Here is a 17,781-nt window from a genome sequence, read left to right as displayed (position 1 = left end):
AGAAATGTACTTGGTGTGCCACCATAACACGAAGGCTTAAAGAATAAACCCACAGGGTCTTCTACCGTCAGTAGACTGATTGTCATGAGGTGGACTTGTCAGTGGACGAGTATCGCACATATCTGATATAAATTTGTGACCTGCGGGCCTACCATGAACTACTACTACCAAAGTGATTCAATTGACGACCTAAAATGAACATCTTTGCTATTTCATACCATGACGTCATGAGAGCTATCCAATTTAGGTTGGCGTCAAATCAAGTCGGAAATTGAATTGCAACGCATATGGTGTCATGGAGAGTAACAGAGACATACTTATGCTACGACTGTACATCATCATCTCTTTATCACACCGCGGACCACAGACAAATTTCTTAAGTTTATTCTTCCATAAGCGATTCAAACGCCATTCAATTCAGTTATAGGTATTATTATAGGTAAATTGAACTGCATCGGAATTGAATTGCAAATTAAAAGTTGATGGTAGGCCTTCTGTTGCTGAATGTCGTCCTAGATAGATTGAAATACACAAAATATGTTTTCATCAGTAAATAATAATTATTTTATTTTGTTGCATCCCTTTTCAACTGTTACAACTAAAAGTACTCGAATAAATCAGTAGTGACCGTTTTTTTGCACAGGAGTTTATATATTATATTGCACAAAATTTAAAGGCTCCCGTAGTTCACAAGTACTGAGGTCCCAATAATTCCCTATAAAAAATCGATCTCATAATTCTGTCTGTTCGTTTGTGCAGGCTTATATCAGATCGCCAAAGCCGTTTTGAATGCAGCTATCACTGCTGTATTGCGGCAAGCTAGCTCTACGTAACATTGTTTTTAGTGTTTGTTTAATTTCCATCAGATCACAAAGAAAAAAGTAAAATTATAATAAATAAAAAAGGATGCCCATTATATTATTATTATTACAACATATTAACTATTATATCATTATTTTGATCAAGCAGACAGTCTGATTCTCATCAACGTGGTTTATGTATTATTATTTCAGTAGTAATTATATGAAATCTACTTATTATGGATTATGGCGTTTGTCTGTGAAAGCCTCGATCACACGGCTGTAGTTTTCTACCGCATTTATCAGGGTTGTGTTCCAGAGGTATATCGTGCCATTCCTACTGACGCTTCTATGGCTAAAAGCGTATGTTGAGAAGCAGGTGACACAGCACAGCACAGTACAGTTTTTTTTTATGGAATAGGAGGACAAACGAGCGTTTGTTGTTAAGTGATCACCGCTGCCCACAATCTCTTGCAACATAGTTTTTGCAAGGCAGGGCAGGAGAGGCAGACATAGGCCACGAGCGTATGCTGCGACGCATCAAGACATATATAATTGCGTTGTATAAGAAAAAACGTACTATAGTTGACAAGAAAAATGAGTACATAAGAATTAGGATGAGGTGAGCGAGATATGCTTTTACAGTACGGGACACTTAAAAATTATTTAAATCCACTAGGGGCAGTTTCTTTGTAAGTTGAGGCGGTTGCAAGAAGTCGCTTGTAGGTTTTTTTATTCAACATACCTACATACCTAATATGAAAAACGTTTAATTTCTCGGCAATAATTTATTACCCATTATAACTCTTTAAATACCTTTTTTGAATAGTCTGGATGGTTAGAATCAAATAAATAAGGTTCACAACGCACTAAATCAATTAAATGATCTGTAATTTTTTTCTAAATAAAAATACGAGACCAGCCGGTCGTTCGTAATTGATACGCCCTGCCCATAACAATGCAGTGCCGCTCAGGATTCTTGAATAGCCCGAAAATTCTGAGCGGCACTACAATTACGCTCGTCACCTTGAGACATAAGATGTTAAGTCTCATTTGCCCAATAATTTCACTAGCTACGGCGCCCCGCACGGACTGGGAAACAGGCGTCTTTGTGGTACCCATAATCTAGCCGGCATCCTGTGAAAAGGACCCTCTCACTGGAGACTGTAATTGTAATTAAATTAAGAATTAGCGGTAAAAACACGCACGCATCGCTCAGAAATCTTGCCGGAGCTACAACAAGACGCAGAGCAGGACAAATGCATGTCTGCGCCGCAGCGTACGTACGTAGCTCTAAGTATGTACATAATGTTACGCGGCGTATGTACGTAGCTCTTAGTATGTACATATGTTACAACATCTGCTCTGCCCATGACTTAACGTGACACTACACTCAATGTAACTTCACTTCACCACCTGGATATATGGGGTGACTGCACAGTCCGGTTTTCACATCATTAACATAGGTACCTTTAAGAATGGTGTAAAACCTTCTGACAGCATCAGCCTTCTATTCCAGAAGCGAATGGGCGGCGGTGATCATATACCTTCAAGTTTTAATTTAAAAGCTATTGTTATATGTAATATAAATTATAATATTTAAAACATGTTTGCCTGATATTGTTGCAAAAGCGATCCATTTTCCTGATCCTCTATTTGTATTCCTCAAAATTAATATGATGAGTTAGGTCATTTCATATTGTAGTTTCAAATTCTCAAAATATTTTTCAGGATTTAGTATATTAATAATTATAATACGTCTAGTCTCTAATAAAATAAAAAAACAATTTAATTATATATATTTATTTATAAATTATGCGGTCACATGATATAAATTAATTTATTTACAATTAATATTACACGTTATATAAAAATAAAGATAACGATATTCCTGACGATCCTCTCCGCAATACTCCGGGTGGCGCTCGGAATATCACAGCGACGGTCGTCGGTTTAAAACGAAATCCTCACAACATTGATTAATTTAAGCTTAAATAACTTGGATAAGCTGCAGAAATCTGTTAGAAGGGGAATAAATACAAATACGAGAACGTAATAATAACATAAAGTGACTAGATAGAAAAGATTCGATCGTCCAAGTGTCTTCTCATATGCATTCGATAAGGTATAACACTTACATTACTTAATAAATAATAAATATAATAAATAGTTTTTTTTTATGTATAAAAACGAACTTGAACAAGAATCCGAATTGTATAAAAATCGTTAAAATAAATCGCTCAACTCGCGTTTAATATAGCAAGTTTCTTTTCGGGGTGCCCCAAAGTAGTGTTATAGGTCCACTACTATTTTTATCATACGTCAGTCATTTAAAGAGAAATTCGATGTAAATTATAATAATAATATTAATTATCAACAACGTTAAGATAGAAGGATGCGAAGGAGTCTCCCTTGGAGCCTACAGCGCGTGCTTGGTACTGCCCGCCGTCATCGGGGCTGCACTTGACTATCTCGAGGCGGTAGGTCGAGGCACCTTCCATTGTGAACATATATCTCGGTGATGTTTCGTCAATCGGTTTGCCGTCTTTCAACCATTGCAGCTGAAGTGGTGCCTAAAAGAATATTTAAACATTAGGTAAGCTGTATAAGTCTATAAAACACTGACGCATTTTTTTTGTGCCTATTTGAAGTTCCAGTTGCGAGCGTCCAGAAAACTAAATTTGACGTATAATACAAATAGCTGCGAGAGAAACGTACAATACTCTGAAGTATTTTTGCATTTTGAATTAATTTTGGTCGTTTTCCGTGTTATTTATACTTCAGGAATCAACATAATAAAGTATACAATTTTTTTTTGCAAATAGTTTTCCTATTGATTTTTGTTTAGCTGCGGTTGTTATCACTAGTTTTAGTTCCGCAGACCCTCGCTACATGGCCAACAGCGCCAAAATGGCGAATATCAAACAGGCACAAAAGCACTTTGACAGCCGCCAGTCCAGTGTTAAATAGTAGAGGTCAGTGCTATAAAACCTACAAATTCACTCGCATGTAACCTAGTGATTAGAGTATGTGCTACCTTACAGAGGCTTTAAGTATCATACTTCAATTTAAAATAAAAACACGAAAATTTAATTGGTGATGTTATTGGATACAGTATAATTTGAATTTACGAATAAACGTATCAAAAACAGCGCGTTAATTTGAAAGGTTACCTGATCGAGCGTTGCAGTGAAGATAGTGGGTTCAGAACACACGACAGTGGCGGACTGTGGGAACGCGTCGTACTGCGGAGCGAGTACCGTCTCACCAGACACGCGGACAACCAGAGTGCAGCACGAGAACGACTCGCCTGCGTCGTTGAACGCCTCGCATGTGTACACACCTTAAAACATATCATAACAATGTAATATATGAAAATGTGTATAACTTATGGCTAAAGGCTAAAAACATTCCGTTATGACATAGTCAGATTTAATGGGTAACATAATTTATATTTGTGTGGCGATGTTTATTTTAGAGACAGTAATAAAATCTTTGAATGACAGTTAATAGTTAAAAATATAAAACGTTACTTACTCAAATTATTTCAATTCTAATATTTTATCAGCTATTTATAAAACATGACTAGAAATAATTTTTACATCTAACATCTGGCTAGATAATGCATGATTGTTTTGGAATTGGAGGATAGTACAGGTCACAAGTCATTCTGGAAAAGTTTGATAGTACGTGGATGAAAGGTCCTTCGAATCGCATTGTGTATTGCGATCGTGGATTTCAGTTCATATGCCTTACTCACCAGCATCTTCAGGGAAGACTTCAGCGATGTGCAGTTTGTGAATGTTCGCCTCGCTCGAGTACTGGAAGTCCTTGGAAGGTTTGATCTCCTTGTTATTGTGAAGCCACACCACGTCAAATCTCTCAGCACCAGTTATCCTAATAAATTACGATACAATTATTTTAGAGTTTTTTTGACAATGGGATGTTGCTAGGTCATTTTAAATTAAATTAAAGGAAAAGAAACATTTCGTTTTTACTCAGGACCCATCCATAAATTACATCACACGAATTTCATATCATTTCAATCATTACATCTTTGATCCTTCCCCGGCTTTGTCACAGCTGGCCACATTTGCCCCCCAAATATTTGCAAGCATAGTAGGTATGTAGTTTAATTTGATTGTCTTGTAATATTTAGATATACAATATAACATTTTGTGTGATGTCACAAATTTTGGGACTCCCCATAACGTGTAAAGTAATTTATGGATGTCCCCTTATTTAAGAATTAATATACGACATTAAAGTACCTGCAAGACAGCGTAACAGTATCTCCGTCATTGACGACCTGTGACACGGCGTGGTCTACGATCCGTGGGGGCTTGTCACCAACCTTGCCGCTGGCTACTCCGTCAGATGCTATAATTAAATCGATTATGGATTAATAAATTTCAAATGATGAAGATTTTTCACATACAAGTATGAATATACAGATTTTAAACAAATTTTAGATAGCTTCATTGAAAATGCAAATAATTTTACACAAATAGAGTCTTCTGTTAATTAAATTACGTTTGGGTATAAAAAGCAAAGTTTCACAAAAACGAAAATGTAATAATGAGTTATTGTTATTGAAGATGATTAATGCAAACCTGTGTTGTTTCCCAGGGTGCGTTCTTAAGACCATTATTGTAAAATACATTCATAAGATAGATTGTTAGCAATTTACCTTTCACTGAAACTGAGCATTTGGTTTCAACATCTCCCTGGCTGTTGATGGCCTTCAGTGAGTAAACACCTTCGTCTTCAGGGAACACCTCGTTGATGGCTAGAGAAGCGACGCCATTCTTGTACTTGAGATCTACCACCTAGAATAATGTATGTATTTTTTATTTCTAGCTATTTTGTGTACATTAGTAGTAAAACTTTCAAGTGTTACATTTTTAATTAGGACGCCATCTTCACTTTCGTATTCATTCATGGTGAATTACAGTTCATTAAGAAATTTTTTGCACGCTCAATCAAATTTTTGAGCAAACTTCTTATTGCGACCACCAGCTATGCGTTACTAATTGAAAGTCAGAATCTAACAATTATATCTGAATATAAATTAAAATAGAATCTAATAACTAGTTTGGAAAAGAAAACAATGCAAAATGAATCGACAGAATTTTTTTCATTCCTTAAAATAATTTTACATTTGAAATAAAAACAATAAAGTTGTCATTAATTCAAATATTTCGTGAAATAGCCGAGAATGGTGGTTAACTACCCTATTCCTAGGGATGAGAGAATGATCAAATAAGAATAGATTGTACGAAATTTCGCACTTACCGCAGAGGAGTGTAGTGGTTTCCCATCCTTGTACCACTCCACCCTGGGTTCGGGGTCTCCGCGCACGGCGCACGACAGTAGCAGCGGTGCACCGTCGCGGGCGGTGTGTGTGTCGGGCAACGCACGAGCGAATGACGGCGCACACATGGACGAGTCGGATGCGGGTACTAACACAAATTATTGGTTACATAATTTAAAAAAAATGTTTCACTGTAAAATCGGTTTACGGACGATAATTTTACAAAAAAATAATTGCATACTTTTACGAATTGAATTATTGTCAATGAATTATCATTATTATGTATAATACAAAAAAGTTACGAGCAAAACAACGTCAGCAGTTGGATTAGAAGAGTGATAGATGCGTTACAAGCCGATCGCTTAGGCAATAGGCCGATCGTGTCTCTCTATCACTTGTACCGCTCTCTCGCTTGCACGCTCAGCTCAAAGGGAACGTGACATGTTTTCGTGCGCGCTGCCAGCGTTCATACATTTATAAGACAGTTATCATAGTAAAATTGTTGATTTATATCGATACCACGTACATATTAAAAATATTCTTAATTAGGGCAAAGTTAATGTTTTTCAGGTATGACGGGATCGTTGCTAGCCAACTAGTAAGAGAAGGTTTTCTTTTCCTCTAATGGAGGAGTCCTTTGCCAGTATTGGTTAAATAGTTTTAAATATTATAAATTATATGTCTGAATATAGGATCTAATCTTAATATATATAAATCCATGAGAGTCCTGATTTTGTTTCCAGTGAACTCTTTAACTAATGAACGGATTTTAATTAATTAATTTTAAATTTTAATTACTTCATGGAGTGCAGTTTAGTCCAACTTGAGAGATAGGATAGTTTTTATTTCGATCAGGGACCCATAAATATTTTAATTTCCAATATTTGTTTAGTAAGGACATATTTTCTATGAGAGAATTCATCGACGCACGGTTTGACAGCTCTGACAACAATTTCATAATAACAACAGGGAGCATAATTTACGAAATAATTCTAGATGTTATGAAATATTACTGGCAAATTCATAAAAAACTGTATTTTATTTATTATGTACAGACCGTCTGTCGGGTCAGCTAGTAGTTAATATTTTTAACCGATGGCTCGTGTTAAAAATATGTTTTACGTTACTAAACTACTATTAGGTAAAATTATCACCAACAACAAACACGAACTAAATGTGCCTATCGATCGAAAACTATCAAATATTATGAATTAAACGATTAAAAATGTACACATTTGTTTAGATGTACTCACGTATAAGCTCCTTGGTGGCACTCCTTGACCTAGAGGAGGTTGATTCCGAGTCCAGTTTGGATCCATATTTCTTCTTAGCCTCAACAGAAGTCTGCGGTGAGTACTTCGGCCTTGGCATTGTTGTTGATTTGCTTGGCGGGTCAATTGTCACCTGATAATTAACAAAGCTTATACATTTCCATCATAACATTTACATTTCAAAAAGTGTCGGTGACAAAGAGGATGTAAATACTATTATTTTTATAAAAAAATCAAGATGAGTTTCTTGCACCCGTTCTTCTCGGGTCTGAGGCACACTATTTCGAAAGGGTGATAGTTTTTGACGTTCAATATTATAATAATAATAAAGCCTTTATTAATGATTTTTCATTTGATTTTCTACATTTAAGTGTTAGAATGTTAGTACGGTTAGTCGACAAACATGATTATTTTATTATTAACTTTTATGTTAGTAAGTTATAATGCATGCTCTATGTTAGTTTTCTTCATAATTTTCAAATGGATCCCAGTTGGGTAAGGCCTCCTACATTCCTTTCTATCTTTTCCTTTTTCGAGCCAGTTAGGTCCGCCAATCTCTCTAATCTCATCGGTACACCTTCTATGCGGTCTGCCCACATTTCTCTTTCCTGCAGGTCCCTTCAATGTTGTGGTCTGAATGGTCCATCTAGCGTCTGTTAGTCTGGAAATGTGTCCGGCCCATTGCCACTTTAGTTTTAATGCTTGACTTAAGGCATCAGTTAGTTTTGTTTTCTTCCTTATCTTCTGGCTTCATCTTATTAATTTTCCTTAATTTAGGCATGCTTCTTTAAATTCCGCGCTGACCTTTGACGTTCAATAAGAGATTTTAAATCCTATTTTGAATAAAAATATTTGAATTTCAAATTGAAATTATCGAAAACTGAATAAAAAATGTGTGGGATGTACCTTGGTCTTGGTGATGATGGGTGCGGGAGCCTGTTTGAGCGGCTTCTCGATGTATCGCCGCTCTCCGGAGTACAGCAAGTTGTGTGCGAGGGCAGCTTGCTCCTCGCTTACCACCTCGCCTGGAAATCAAATATCGAATCATTTTTACTATGGAAGAGGAGGAACAATAAGCTTACGGGTCACCTGATGTTAAGTGATCACCGCCGCACACATTCTTTTGCAACACCAGAGGAATCACAGGAGCGTTGCCGGCGTACGCGCTTTTTTTTAACTAACCGCACTGTGGTATATATATATTAGAGAAGGTTAGAGAAGGCTACGAACACAAATATAAGCCAACGTGCTAAAATGCCTCAGTGAATTCCGCCGCGACCACCATTCATGCAATTGGATTGAAATATCGACATCAAAACAATAAAATATATATCGTGAGTAGCCGTCATAAAAATTACTACGCCTTTTATAAAATGCTGAAATATATCGTGACCGGGTTATACATAATGTCGGACTTACCCTCAACAATGACGACACACGAGGTCTCGTCGGTGCCATGCTTGTTGGTGGCCACACAGGTGTACTTTCCACTGTCCTCCGGTCGGCAGTCGATAATCTCCATTGTAACCACGCCATCAGAGTTCGTCATCGCGTAGTCGTACTTCGACAACTCTCGCTTATCCTTGTACCTGGTGGTAGAATTAGTGGAAAATAAATAACTGGAAAATGGAAATGAAAAAAAAAAATGGTCACTGTTGGAAAGAAAAGTACCCACTCTAGGAGACATATTATAGAATACTTTTAAACAAGAAGTTCTTTTACACACCTAAATTTATTTGTATTTCTCGGAAATAGCGATATTAACCAAATTTTGCATTTATGATGGTTATGCTTTTTAAAGTTTTCTGTTTATGTATAAAGGGGTGTATAAATGCCATGTGGTTAGTACAAATCGGCTCGAAGGACCAATGTCCGGAAATGAGATAGATATAAGAGAACGTACTATGCACGAAAGAACGTGAGACAAGCAAAGAACAATGCATACAAGAACATTTTATCAACGATACGTTACTCGAACGGTTGGCTCAGTTGGTAAGAGCGCTGGCACCGAACGCGAGAGGTCGCGGGTTTGAGTCCCGCGTCGTTCATAAAATATTGCTTTCAAAATTTTATTTGTGTAATAAATTTAATCCCAGAAGTGAGAGTTCTCACTTTGAAACATAACAAATTGTTCGCAAGCCAAGAATCTGACTGAATTGCACATTTGACTTGGATCTATAATATTGATAATGTTAAGGCATGTACCAAGCGATGTAACCAACAACGATTTATAAAAATATATAAATATCACCAAAAAACATAAATAAATTACCATTTGACAGTTGGATGAGGTTTGCCGCTGAGACAGCACAGCAGTTTGCAGGTGTCCCTCGCTTGCATGACCCTGGGTCGCAGCAGGAAGGTGAAGGACGGCGCTGTCTCACTGCTTTCCGCCCAGAACGTGTAGGGTGTGTGTTCACGACGACGCGGCGCCTCTGGCAGGTGCTGCCGTTGTACTTTAGGCACGGCTGGAGATATAAAATGGTTATGATATTCTTAATACGAAAATAAAAAAATTGTTTTATTGAGTGTAGAGATTATGTTTGGCTGTGAGAAACTTAAGACTTATAATAATATACAAAGTGTGCGAGAGAGGATAACATTTCTAACGGAGACACAGCTAGATGGAAAAGGAAAGTAAATCTATTGTTACTGTAACCGATTTTGATTGACAAGTCGTAAACAGTCAGCCACGCTTGGCATTAGCTCCTTACCGCCTTATTCATAAACGCTTATCGAAGGTTAGTTGATGATATGAGAAGGTAAGGTAAACCTATATTAGTTAAAACATGTTTTAAGCCTATTGAACGTTCGATAAAATTCCTTATTCATAGTCGTTTGATAAACCTCCGATTACTAATACGTCTCTTTATTACGCAATGTTGCCATTTCGTGCAAAAAAACTTGATTTTAGCTGATCTAGGATCGAGGAACCGTCTATTGTCAAAAGTTGATGTCGAAATAAGATCAAACATCAAAAATCAAAGTTCTGAGTTACCTAGCGAGCCTAGTCTGTAGGTTTGGTAGTGATAACTAATAACATCTATAAACTGACTGACATCGAAAAACAAATATCAAATACGAGACAGATGATCAATGTCGACTATGTTTTTATACTATATAGGGCTTAAAATAGGTTTATAGAAGGGTCAGACGACATGTCAGCTTTATCCAGGAGATAATGAGCGTTTTAGCTATAATATGTGAGAATACCATTTTCTACCAAGCGTCTATATTAATGATATTTTAAACCTCCAATAAGTCATTATGAATAAGATCGATTACTTGAATAATTGAGTACTTTGAATACTAACCCACTAGCTAACGCACACACTGACAATCAAAATTGGTCACGAATCAATAAGCTGTCAGACAGTCTATATTCTAGTATATTCAAGGTATATGGTGAGAAAGATAAAATTTAATACTCGTGATGTTTCATATATTTAACAACTTATATAATCATTTTAACTATAATATTGGAAGATAAATATAAGTCACATGGATGCAAAATTCAAGATGGCGGACACTAAAATATATCAAAAAGGTCATTTCGATTTCTTAATTCAAAAGTGACTTACGTTGTACATTCAGGAAGACTATTTCCTCCCTGAACCCGTAGTGGTTCTCAGCGCGAATGATGTATTCACCGCGGTCTTCCAGCTTGGCGCGGTTGATGATGAAGTAGTAGTCATCGCCTCCGTATCTAATTATAAAAGTAAATTGGTGCAATTAATAAAAGGCATAAAAGGCATTTATTTTCTCAAAATTGATTCCTTTAGAATTCTTTTTGATGTCATTTCTAATAACTACTAGATACTACTACAGCTTCGGAAACAAATGGCGCTCTGAGAGAGAAGAAGCGGCGCAAGAAACTCTACCAGCATTCTATTTTTGCGCTCTTTTCAACAAAAATATACAATATTGTACAGTCATTTCTATTGCTATAAAATAATCACAATCTAGTCCCAGGCTGTTCGATCATTTAGATATTCAGCAGTGGAGTAATAGGATTTACGACAGAGCCATTTTTTTATAAAACATTTAAATTTATTTAGAGATAATGCCCGAACAGTGGCTGGGACTTTATTATAGAAGGGTATACATTTACCCTTAAAGCTATTATGTATCTTATGAAGCCTACTAGAATTAGTTACAAACAATCCCTTATTTCAAGTAAATACCATAAACTCTGTACTGTACAAGTTACAAGCAATCCCTTATTTCTAGTAAATACCATAAACTCTGTACTGTACAAGTTACAAGCAATCCCTTATTTCTAGTAAATACCATAAACTCTGTACTGTACCAGTTACAAGCAATCCCTTATTTCTAGTAAATACCATAAACTCTGTACTGTACAAGTTACAAGCAATCCCTTATTTCTAGTAAATACCATAAACTCTGTACTGTACAAGTTACAAGCAATCCCTTATTTCTAGTAAATACCATAAACTCTGTACTGTACCAGTTACAAGCAATCCCTTATTTCTAGTAAATACCATAAACTCTGTACTGTACAAGTTACAAGCAATCCCTTATTTCTAGTAAATACCATAAACTCTGTACTGTACAAGTTACAAGCAATCCCTTATTTCTAGTAAATACCATAAACTCTGTACTGTACAAGTTACAAGCAATCCCTTATTTCTAGTAAATACCATAAACTCTGTACTGTACCAGTTACAAGCAATCCCTTATTTCTAGTAAATACCATAAACTCTGTACTGTACAAGTTACAAGCAATCCCTTATTTCTAGTAAATACCATAAACTGTGTACTGTACATTGACTTTCAGCGTGAAGCCCTTCCCCCCGGTTAGATCTCCCGTTCAATTAAATTCCTTTTATACGTTTATTCCAGACCTTTTAAGGTAGGCAACGCTCTTCTTTTATCTCTCAAGAGGAATCCTGGTACCCCATTGCTTACAATTATAACCAGGACATAAGAGCACAATACAGTTTTGTAATCAAAATAGTTTAACTTCTTATGCTGTGGCCATATTGTCGCGATAAGTTAAACATGAAAGTTCCTTTCCCAGTAGTTTTGCATTGTGATTGATTGTCAATCAATCAATCACAATGCCAAGAATATTTTATTTCGTAGGTAAATTGCATTACACTAGAAATATGTCATTTCTTCATACAGCTCGATCGGAAGGCAGATTTCCTTAGAGAAGAACGAGCTAGAAACTCTAAAGTTGCTCTTTACAAAATAGAATGGTATTACAAGTTCTTATTTTCAATTAAATTTACAAATCATTACATTTACAATATATGCAAAGTGATGCAACAAAATACACAAACGTCAATTACTAAGTGCCTTACACGTGTAAGTAAAAAAAAAATTATAACCAAAAATATAATTCTAAAAAAATTAAGAAAAAAAAACATAAATCAGATTTCCCGGTGAGAGGACCATCCAGCCATCGCCTTCCTCCACCATATTTTAGGGATGGGAACGACCCGCCCCACGACGCCGCCACAAGCAGTGGCATTAAGCGAGCATGACGATGGCAAATTATAATGTTACCGCTTACAAACTACTATATATTCTATTTAATAATGAAACCATATTATATTTATAGTTTACCTCTTCATGTATTTGACGGATTGCCGCAGCTCCCGGTTGTTGTGCGACCACGTGACGGTAGGCGTGGCCACAGCGATGATGCGGCAGTACAGCTTCACGGATTGGCCTTCGTAACAGAACGCCGACTGAGGCTTTATGACGAACCGTGGCGCCGCTTGTCGACGATCTGTACCGACAAAGAGATATATCAAATTCGATATTTTAATTGCATCTTCGTTTGCGTACACTTCAAGAAGAGTAAAAAGTATCTTATCGAGGCTGGACTTTGCGTTTCCTTAAGCGAGAGAGGGGGTCAAAAAATCTGTATCCATCCTGAATATAGCCTCAGTATTTATAGGTTTTTTTCGGCCGTTTTGCTGCCGGGCTCTTATCAAATCAAATCATTTATTAATAACATCACGTTACAAGTCATAAAACAAAAATAGGTCAAATTCAAATTCAAATTATCATGTTAAATAGGTAGGGAAGTCCTACCTCACAATACAAGTATTATGTAAATATATATTGTTATGTATATAAAGAAAATAAATATTTTTTACGTATTGTAAAATAAGTTTTACCTAGTCAAATAACTGGCATCTTGTAAAACTCCTCAACTGAGTAAAACGTATGTTCGAGAAGCCATTTTCGAAGTTGTGTCTTAAACATCGTTGTGGATGTTGCATCTTACCTGACTAGTGTTACTAATATTAGCAGAAACAAAAGCATAGGCAAACAGAGCTAAATTATAAATTTAAATGTGGACTCACCGAATTGTCCATCGTAGATCTTCCACTTCTCGATAAGAAGTTTCCTCAGCGAGCTGTACTCGCTTATCCTGCCGATGGGCAGCACGAACGAAGACCAGTTCTGCGGGTGTTCACATGTTTTACAATTACGAAATCTTTAGTTCAATAATTACTTCTATCATAAGAATAATTTTCGGTTGGAAAGACATTTAGTTATAAATAAATTTCGGGGAGCTTTTTTCAATGAGGGTTTTGAGTGTAAATTTAAGTTTCGGTTTTGCCATATGAAAATAAAAACAATTTATTAACGCTGTAGGTACTTAAATAAATTTAAAATTTGATATTCTTTAGACACGATTCATATAATGGATGCGGCAGCACCTTACAGACTAATTTGATCATATTTTAAAAGAGTGGCTGTTGAGTTACTTATATGTTCTTCTCGCGAGCTCTACATTTTCCGAACATGTTATGGAAGGTTCATTAATTTAAAAAAAAAATCGACGATTCAAAAGCGCTTAGTTTACGCCTACTTGAGTAAGTTGTTTTGACCTTGACAAATATTTTAATGGTATTTTAAACTACTAGCCAATTTTACTGGTGTTTTAATAATAAGTTACCTCGTATCTGCGCCGCAGTCTGTCCCTGAAGGCCTGGTACCTGGCGGCCGCGATGGTAGCACTCCTGCTCGCCGTGTCTCCAGCCAGCCACGGGTGCATCAGACACTCGTGTGCTGTCAGACGCTTCCTGCCATCAAATAATTATATTAAGTAAATTGTAATTATTATGAGGAATGGAATAGTGTGATGTGTGAACCGGTAGGTTTCTTGATATGACGTTTGTATGTTTCTATCCCCACCATCTGGATGTGTGGCGTTCCTCCATTGTGCGGTTACCAGGAACTTTAATCCACGTACAATCAAGCGGTGAAATGAGCTTCCTTGTGCGGTTTTTCCGGGCCGATACGACATGGGTAAAAAAAGTGCGTACGCCGTTCTTAAAGGCCGGCAACGCTTCTGTGATTCCTTTTGTGTTGCAAGAGAATGTCGACGGCGCTGATCACTTCACACCAGGTAGCCCCTACGCTCGTTTTTACTACTACTAAAAACACTAACATTGACATTATTTGCTAAATTATCAAGTCAGAAAATCAGGGACCATTTACTTGCCTTTAGTCAGTTGTCATATATTAAGTTTCCAAAGACATGTGAAAGGATATTAAACTTGATACTCACTCCTTGCTCTTTATAAGCAGCCTCCTGATGAAGTCCTTGGCATCATCAGACACGTGTTGGAAGGCTTCGTCGTCGAACTCCCAGTCGCACGCCTTCACGTTCTTAAGCGTCTCGATGTCGTTGTTGCCCGCGAATGGCGAGAGACCGGACAGACTGAAATATTTATTATTGTTATATTTCTAAACGGTCGGCAAAAGGAATAGTATACTACAGTAAAACACAGGATGCCGGCTATCTTATGGGTACCACAACAGCCTATTTCTACCGTGAAGCAGTAATGTGTAAACATTACTGTGTTTCGGTCTGAACTGACTTAACATCCTATGTCTCAAGGTGACGAGTGTAATTATTGTAATGCCGTTCAGAATTCTTGGGTTTTTCAAGAATCTTGAGCGGCACTGCATTGTAATGGGCATGGCGTATCAATAACCATCAGGTAAACGCTCGTCCTCTTCTCGTCCCATATTTTCAAAAAATAAATAAAACTAAAAACACTTCTACGATCCACTTGAATAGAACGTATTGTTGTTATTTGTTTTTTTTTTGTTCTTGTTACACTAGTCGCTGGGTAACTCTCGTAACCTGTAGCGCACTTACGGCCGTTTCCAATATTCAGTCTTTCTCCAGTTGTGGCCTACTTGAGATAATAAATCGTAACTATCGTTGTCTTTTCTGGCCCAATAAACTAATCGACGGTAACTCATCTTATCCGTTCACGCTGTCTGTCAATGGCAGGACGTATAGCTTCCCAGCGATAGAAGTTTGTATGGAAATTGCAATTGACGTGTTCCACTATAAGACGGTAAGAATGACTTATCGGGTATATTCGTACAGCTTCAGATTATTGACAGCTAATTACTGACAGTAGAAGGTAGTAATTTATATGTATCTGAAGATAGTATATTGGGAACGACCGTAAGTGATTGACAGACAGTAAGTAACTCTAGTTGCCCAAATCGCCTCAACAGAGTAATACAGAGTATAAGCTAGTAGGGGTGTACTCACAGCACGTAAGCGAGCACGCCTACTGCCCACATGTCGGTGTAGAAGCCGACGGGTTCTCGTTCTACGATCTCGGGCGCGGCGAACTCGGCTGTGCCTGTCGATATCTTCACTACTTCATTCGGATCCAGCTTGGTCGCTAGCCCAAAGTCGATTATCTGTAATGTGTGACAAAATTTTAAGATACTACATTTTCAGGATGGTTGTTGTTTCAAGACTATAGAATAGAATAATATTTAATTCCCATAGTAAATGACAATAAAATAAAATATACAAATAAAATTTGATGAACGATGCGGGACTCGAACACACGACCTCTGGCGTTCATGTTGTGGCTTCATGAGAGTTGAACAGCATACAACATTTTATAACGATACGTTACTCGAACGGTTGGCTCAGTTGGCAGAGCACTGCTACGGCACGCCAGAGGTAGCGGGTTCGAGTCCCGCATCGTTCATAAAATTTTGTTTTCAAATTTTATTTGTGCATTAATCCTAGAAGCGAAATTTAAAAACATAACAAATTATTAACATAAAATTATGCATCAACATTTGGTAAACGTCATTTAGCTATATCAGTTTGTAAAAGGGCTTTGACATAACTGATAAGTAACTCTCAGCCCACCTTTAAAATCATATCAGAACGTAGCCTATTTAATATAATATGATACAATTTTAGGTGGCCTGCATAGAAACAGACAAGAACCATGCATCATTATCCTCTATATATATACTGAGGCACAAGATCTTGAATGGGGTGATTTTAAATCCTATTTTGAATAAAAATATTCGAAAAAAGAAACAATTGAAATTATTTATATCAATTTGTAAAGTCGTACGTTATATATAATTTATCTACACCCATGCTTTAAATCCTCTATTAAAGATTAAAACACCCAATGTTCTAATAACCATTACATCATCCAAACGAGTGTTGCAATGAAATTCAGTACAACATTACAATACTCGTTTGGATGATGTAATGGTTACAAAGACTGGCTTTTTGAATGTTAGCAGTAAGTTTACTGTTTCAGAATCTTTTATAGAGGATTCATATTATGGGTGTAGATAAAGTATCGTATGCAACTGTTCATAATTAGGTATTAAAACACCCATGTGATTAAAAACACTATTATCACACTCAGCGAATTTTAATAACCCTTATTACACAACAGTTGCATAAATAACTAATACCAACCTTAACGTCGGTGCCGGTTCTCGTCTGGCACATGACGTTCTCGGGCTTCAGATCGAGATGGATGATGTTTTGTTCGTGCATGTGTCTGACTCCCTCGCACACTTGCCGCATGTAGTGAGCGGCCTCCGCCTCGCTCATGTTGTAGCCGGGCTCTGTGATGCGCTCGAACAACTCGCCGCCAGATAAGCTGGAATTATGATTAGCACATCAATAACAGATCACCAATAGTAGGCACACAACGGCGCCTTTTTTTGTGCCGTGAAGCAGTAATGTGTAAGCATTATTGTTATATCTCGTCCCTCATTTTCATAAAAAAAAGTCTGTGTGTACCTACTTATGTATACACGCAAGAAGTTATACTTCTTTAGCCTAATGAAGTAAAAATCATTAAAATTATTTATTCTTCGTGCTATTCTACGTTTTTAGAAAGAACAATTTTGTAAAAATCTTGCAAAGATGGCATTGACAATTAATTAATAAATAATGCATATGTCTGTATGGGCTTGAACCCTTTGTCCTAATAATGGATGAACAAACCAAAAAAAATAATAATGAATGACGCAAACGTCAGAAAATTTTAGGAACCAACTTGAACCTGTTATTTTTGTGTTATAGTGATGCGCACGCATCTTCAAATTTCAC

General features: G+C 36.8%; 1 protein-coding gene and 1 non-coding gene across 46 annotated transcripts in view; one reads left to right on the top strand and one right to left on the bottom strand.

The window, feature by feature from the left end:
* Positions 1 to 2,587: 2,587 nt before the first annotated feature.
* Positions 2,588 to 17,781, bottom strand: part of LOC126974761 (twitchin) — a 194,591-nt gene continuing 179,397 nt past the window's right edge. For all 45 annotated transcript variants that reach the window (XM_050822373.1, XM_050822375.1, XM_050822416.1 and 42 more), the window contains 17 exons: positions 17,140 to 17,326; positions 15,946 to 16,100; positions 14,941 to 15,093; positions 14,326 to 14,452; positions 13,727 to 13,826; positions 12,978 to 13,143; positions 10,967 to 11,091; positions 9,658 to 9,853; positions 8,805 to 8,974; positions 8,292 to 8,410; positions 7,368 to 7,518; positions 6,096 to 6,262; positions 5,491 to 5,629; positions 5,072 to 5,180; positions 4,561 to 4,697; positions 3,974 to 4,143; positions 2,588 to 3,373 (listed from right to left, as the gene is read on the bottom strand). In XM_050822373.1, the coding sequence (XP_050678330.1) occupies positions 3,167 to 3,373; positions 3,974 to 4,143; positions 4,561 to 4,697; positions 5,072 to 5,180; positions 5,491 to 5,629; positions 6,096 to 6,262; positions 7,368 to 7,518; positions 8,292 to 8,410; positions 8,805 to 8,974; positions 9,658 to 9,853; positions 10,967 to 11,091; positions 12,978 to 13,143; positions 13,727 to 13,826; positions 14,326 to 14,452; positions 14,941 to 15,093; positions 15,946 to 16,100; positions 17,140 to 17,326 (2,578 nt within the window). In that variant the 3' untranslated portion in view covers positions 2,588 to 3,166. The remainder of the gene's footprint in view (positions 3,374 to 3,973; positions 4,144 to 4,560; positions 4,698 to 5,071; positions 5,181 to 5,490; positions 5,630 to 6,095; positions 6,263 to 7,367; positions 7,519 to 8,291; positions 8,411 to 8,804; positions 8,975 to 9,657; positions 9,854 to 10,966; positions 11,092 to 12,977; positions 13,144 to 13,726; positions 13,827 to 14,325; positions 14,453 to 14,940; positions 15,094 to 15,945; positions 16,101 to 17,139; positions 17,327 to 17,781) is intronic.
* Trnas-cga (transfer RNA serine (anticodon CGA)) lies at positions 9,360 to 9,433 on the top strand. Its single transcript has one exon. It is a non-coding gene; the product is annotated as a tRNA-Ser (tRNA).

Source organism: Leptidea sinapis, chromosome 33, assembly GCF_905404315.1.
Source record: "Leptidea sinapis chromosome 33, ilLepSina1.1, whole genome shotgun sequence".
Lineage (NCBI taxonomy): Eukaryota > Metazoa > Arthropoda > Insecta > Lepidoptera > Pieridae > Leptidea > Leptidea sinapis.
This window is presented reverse-complemented; position numbering and strand designations above follow the sequence as displayed.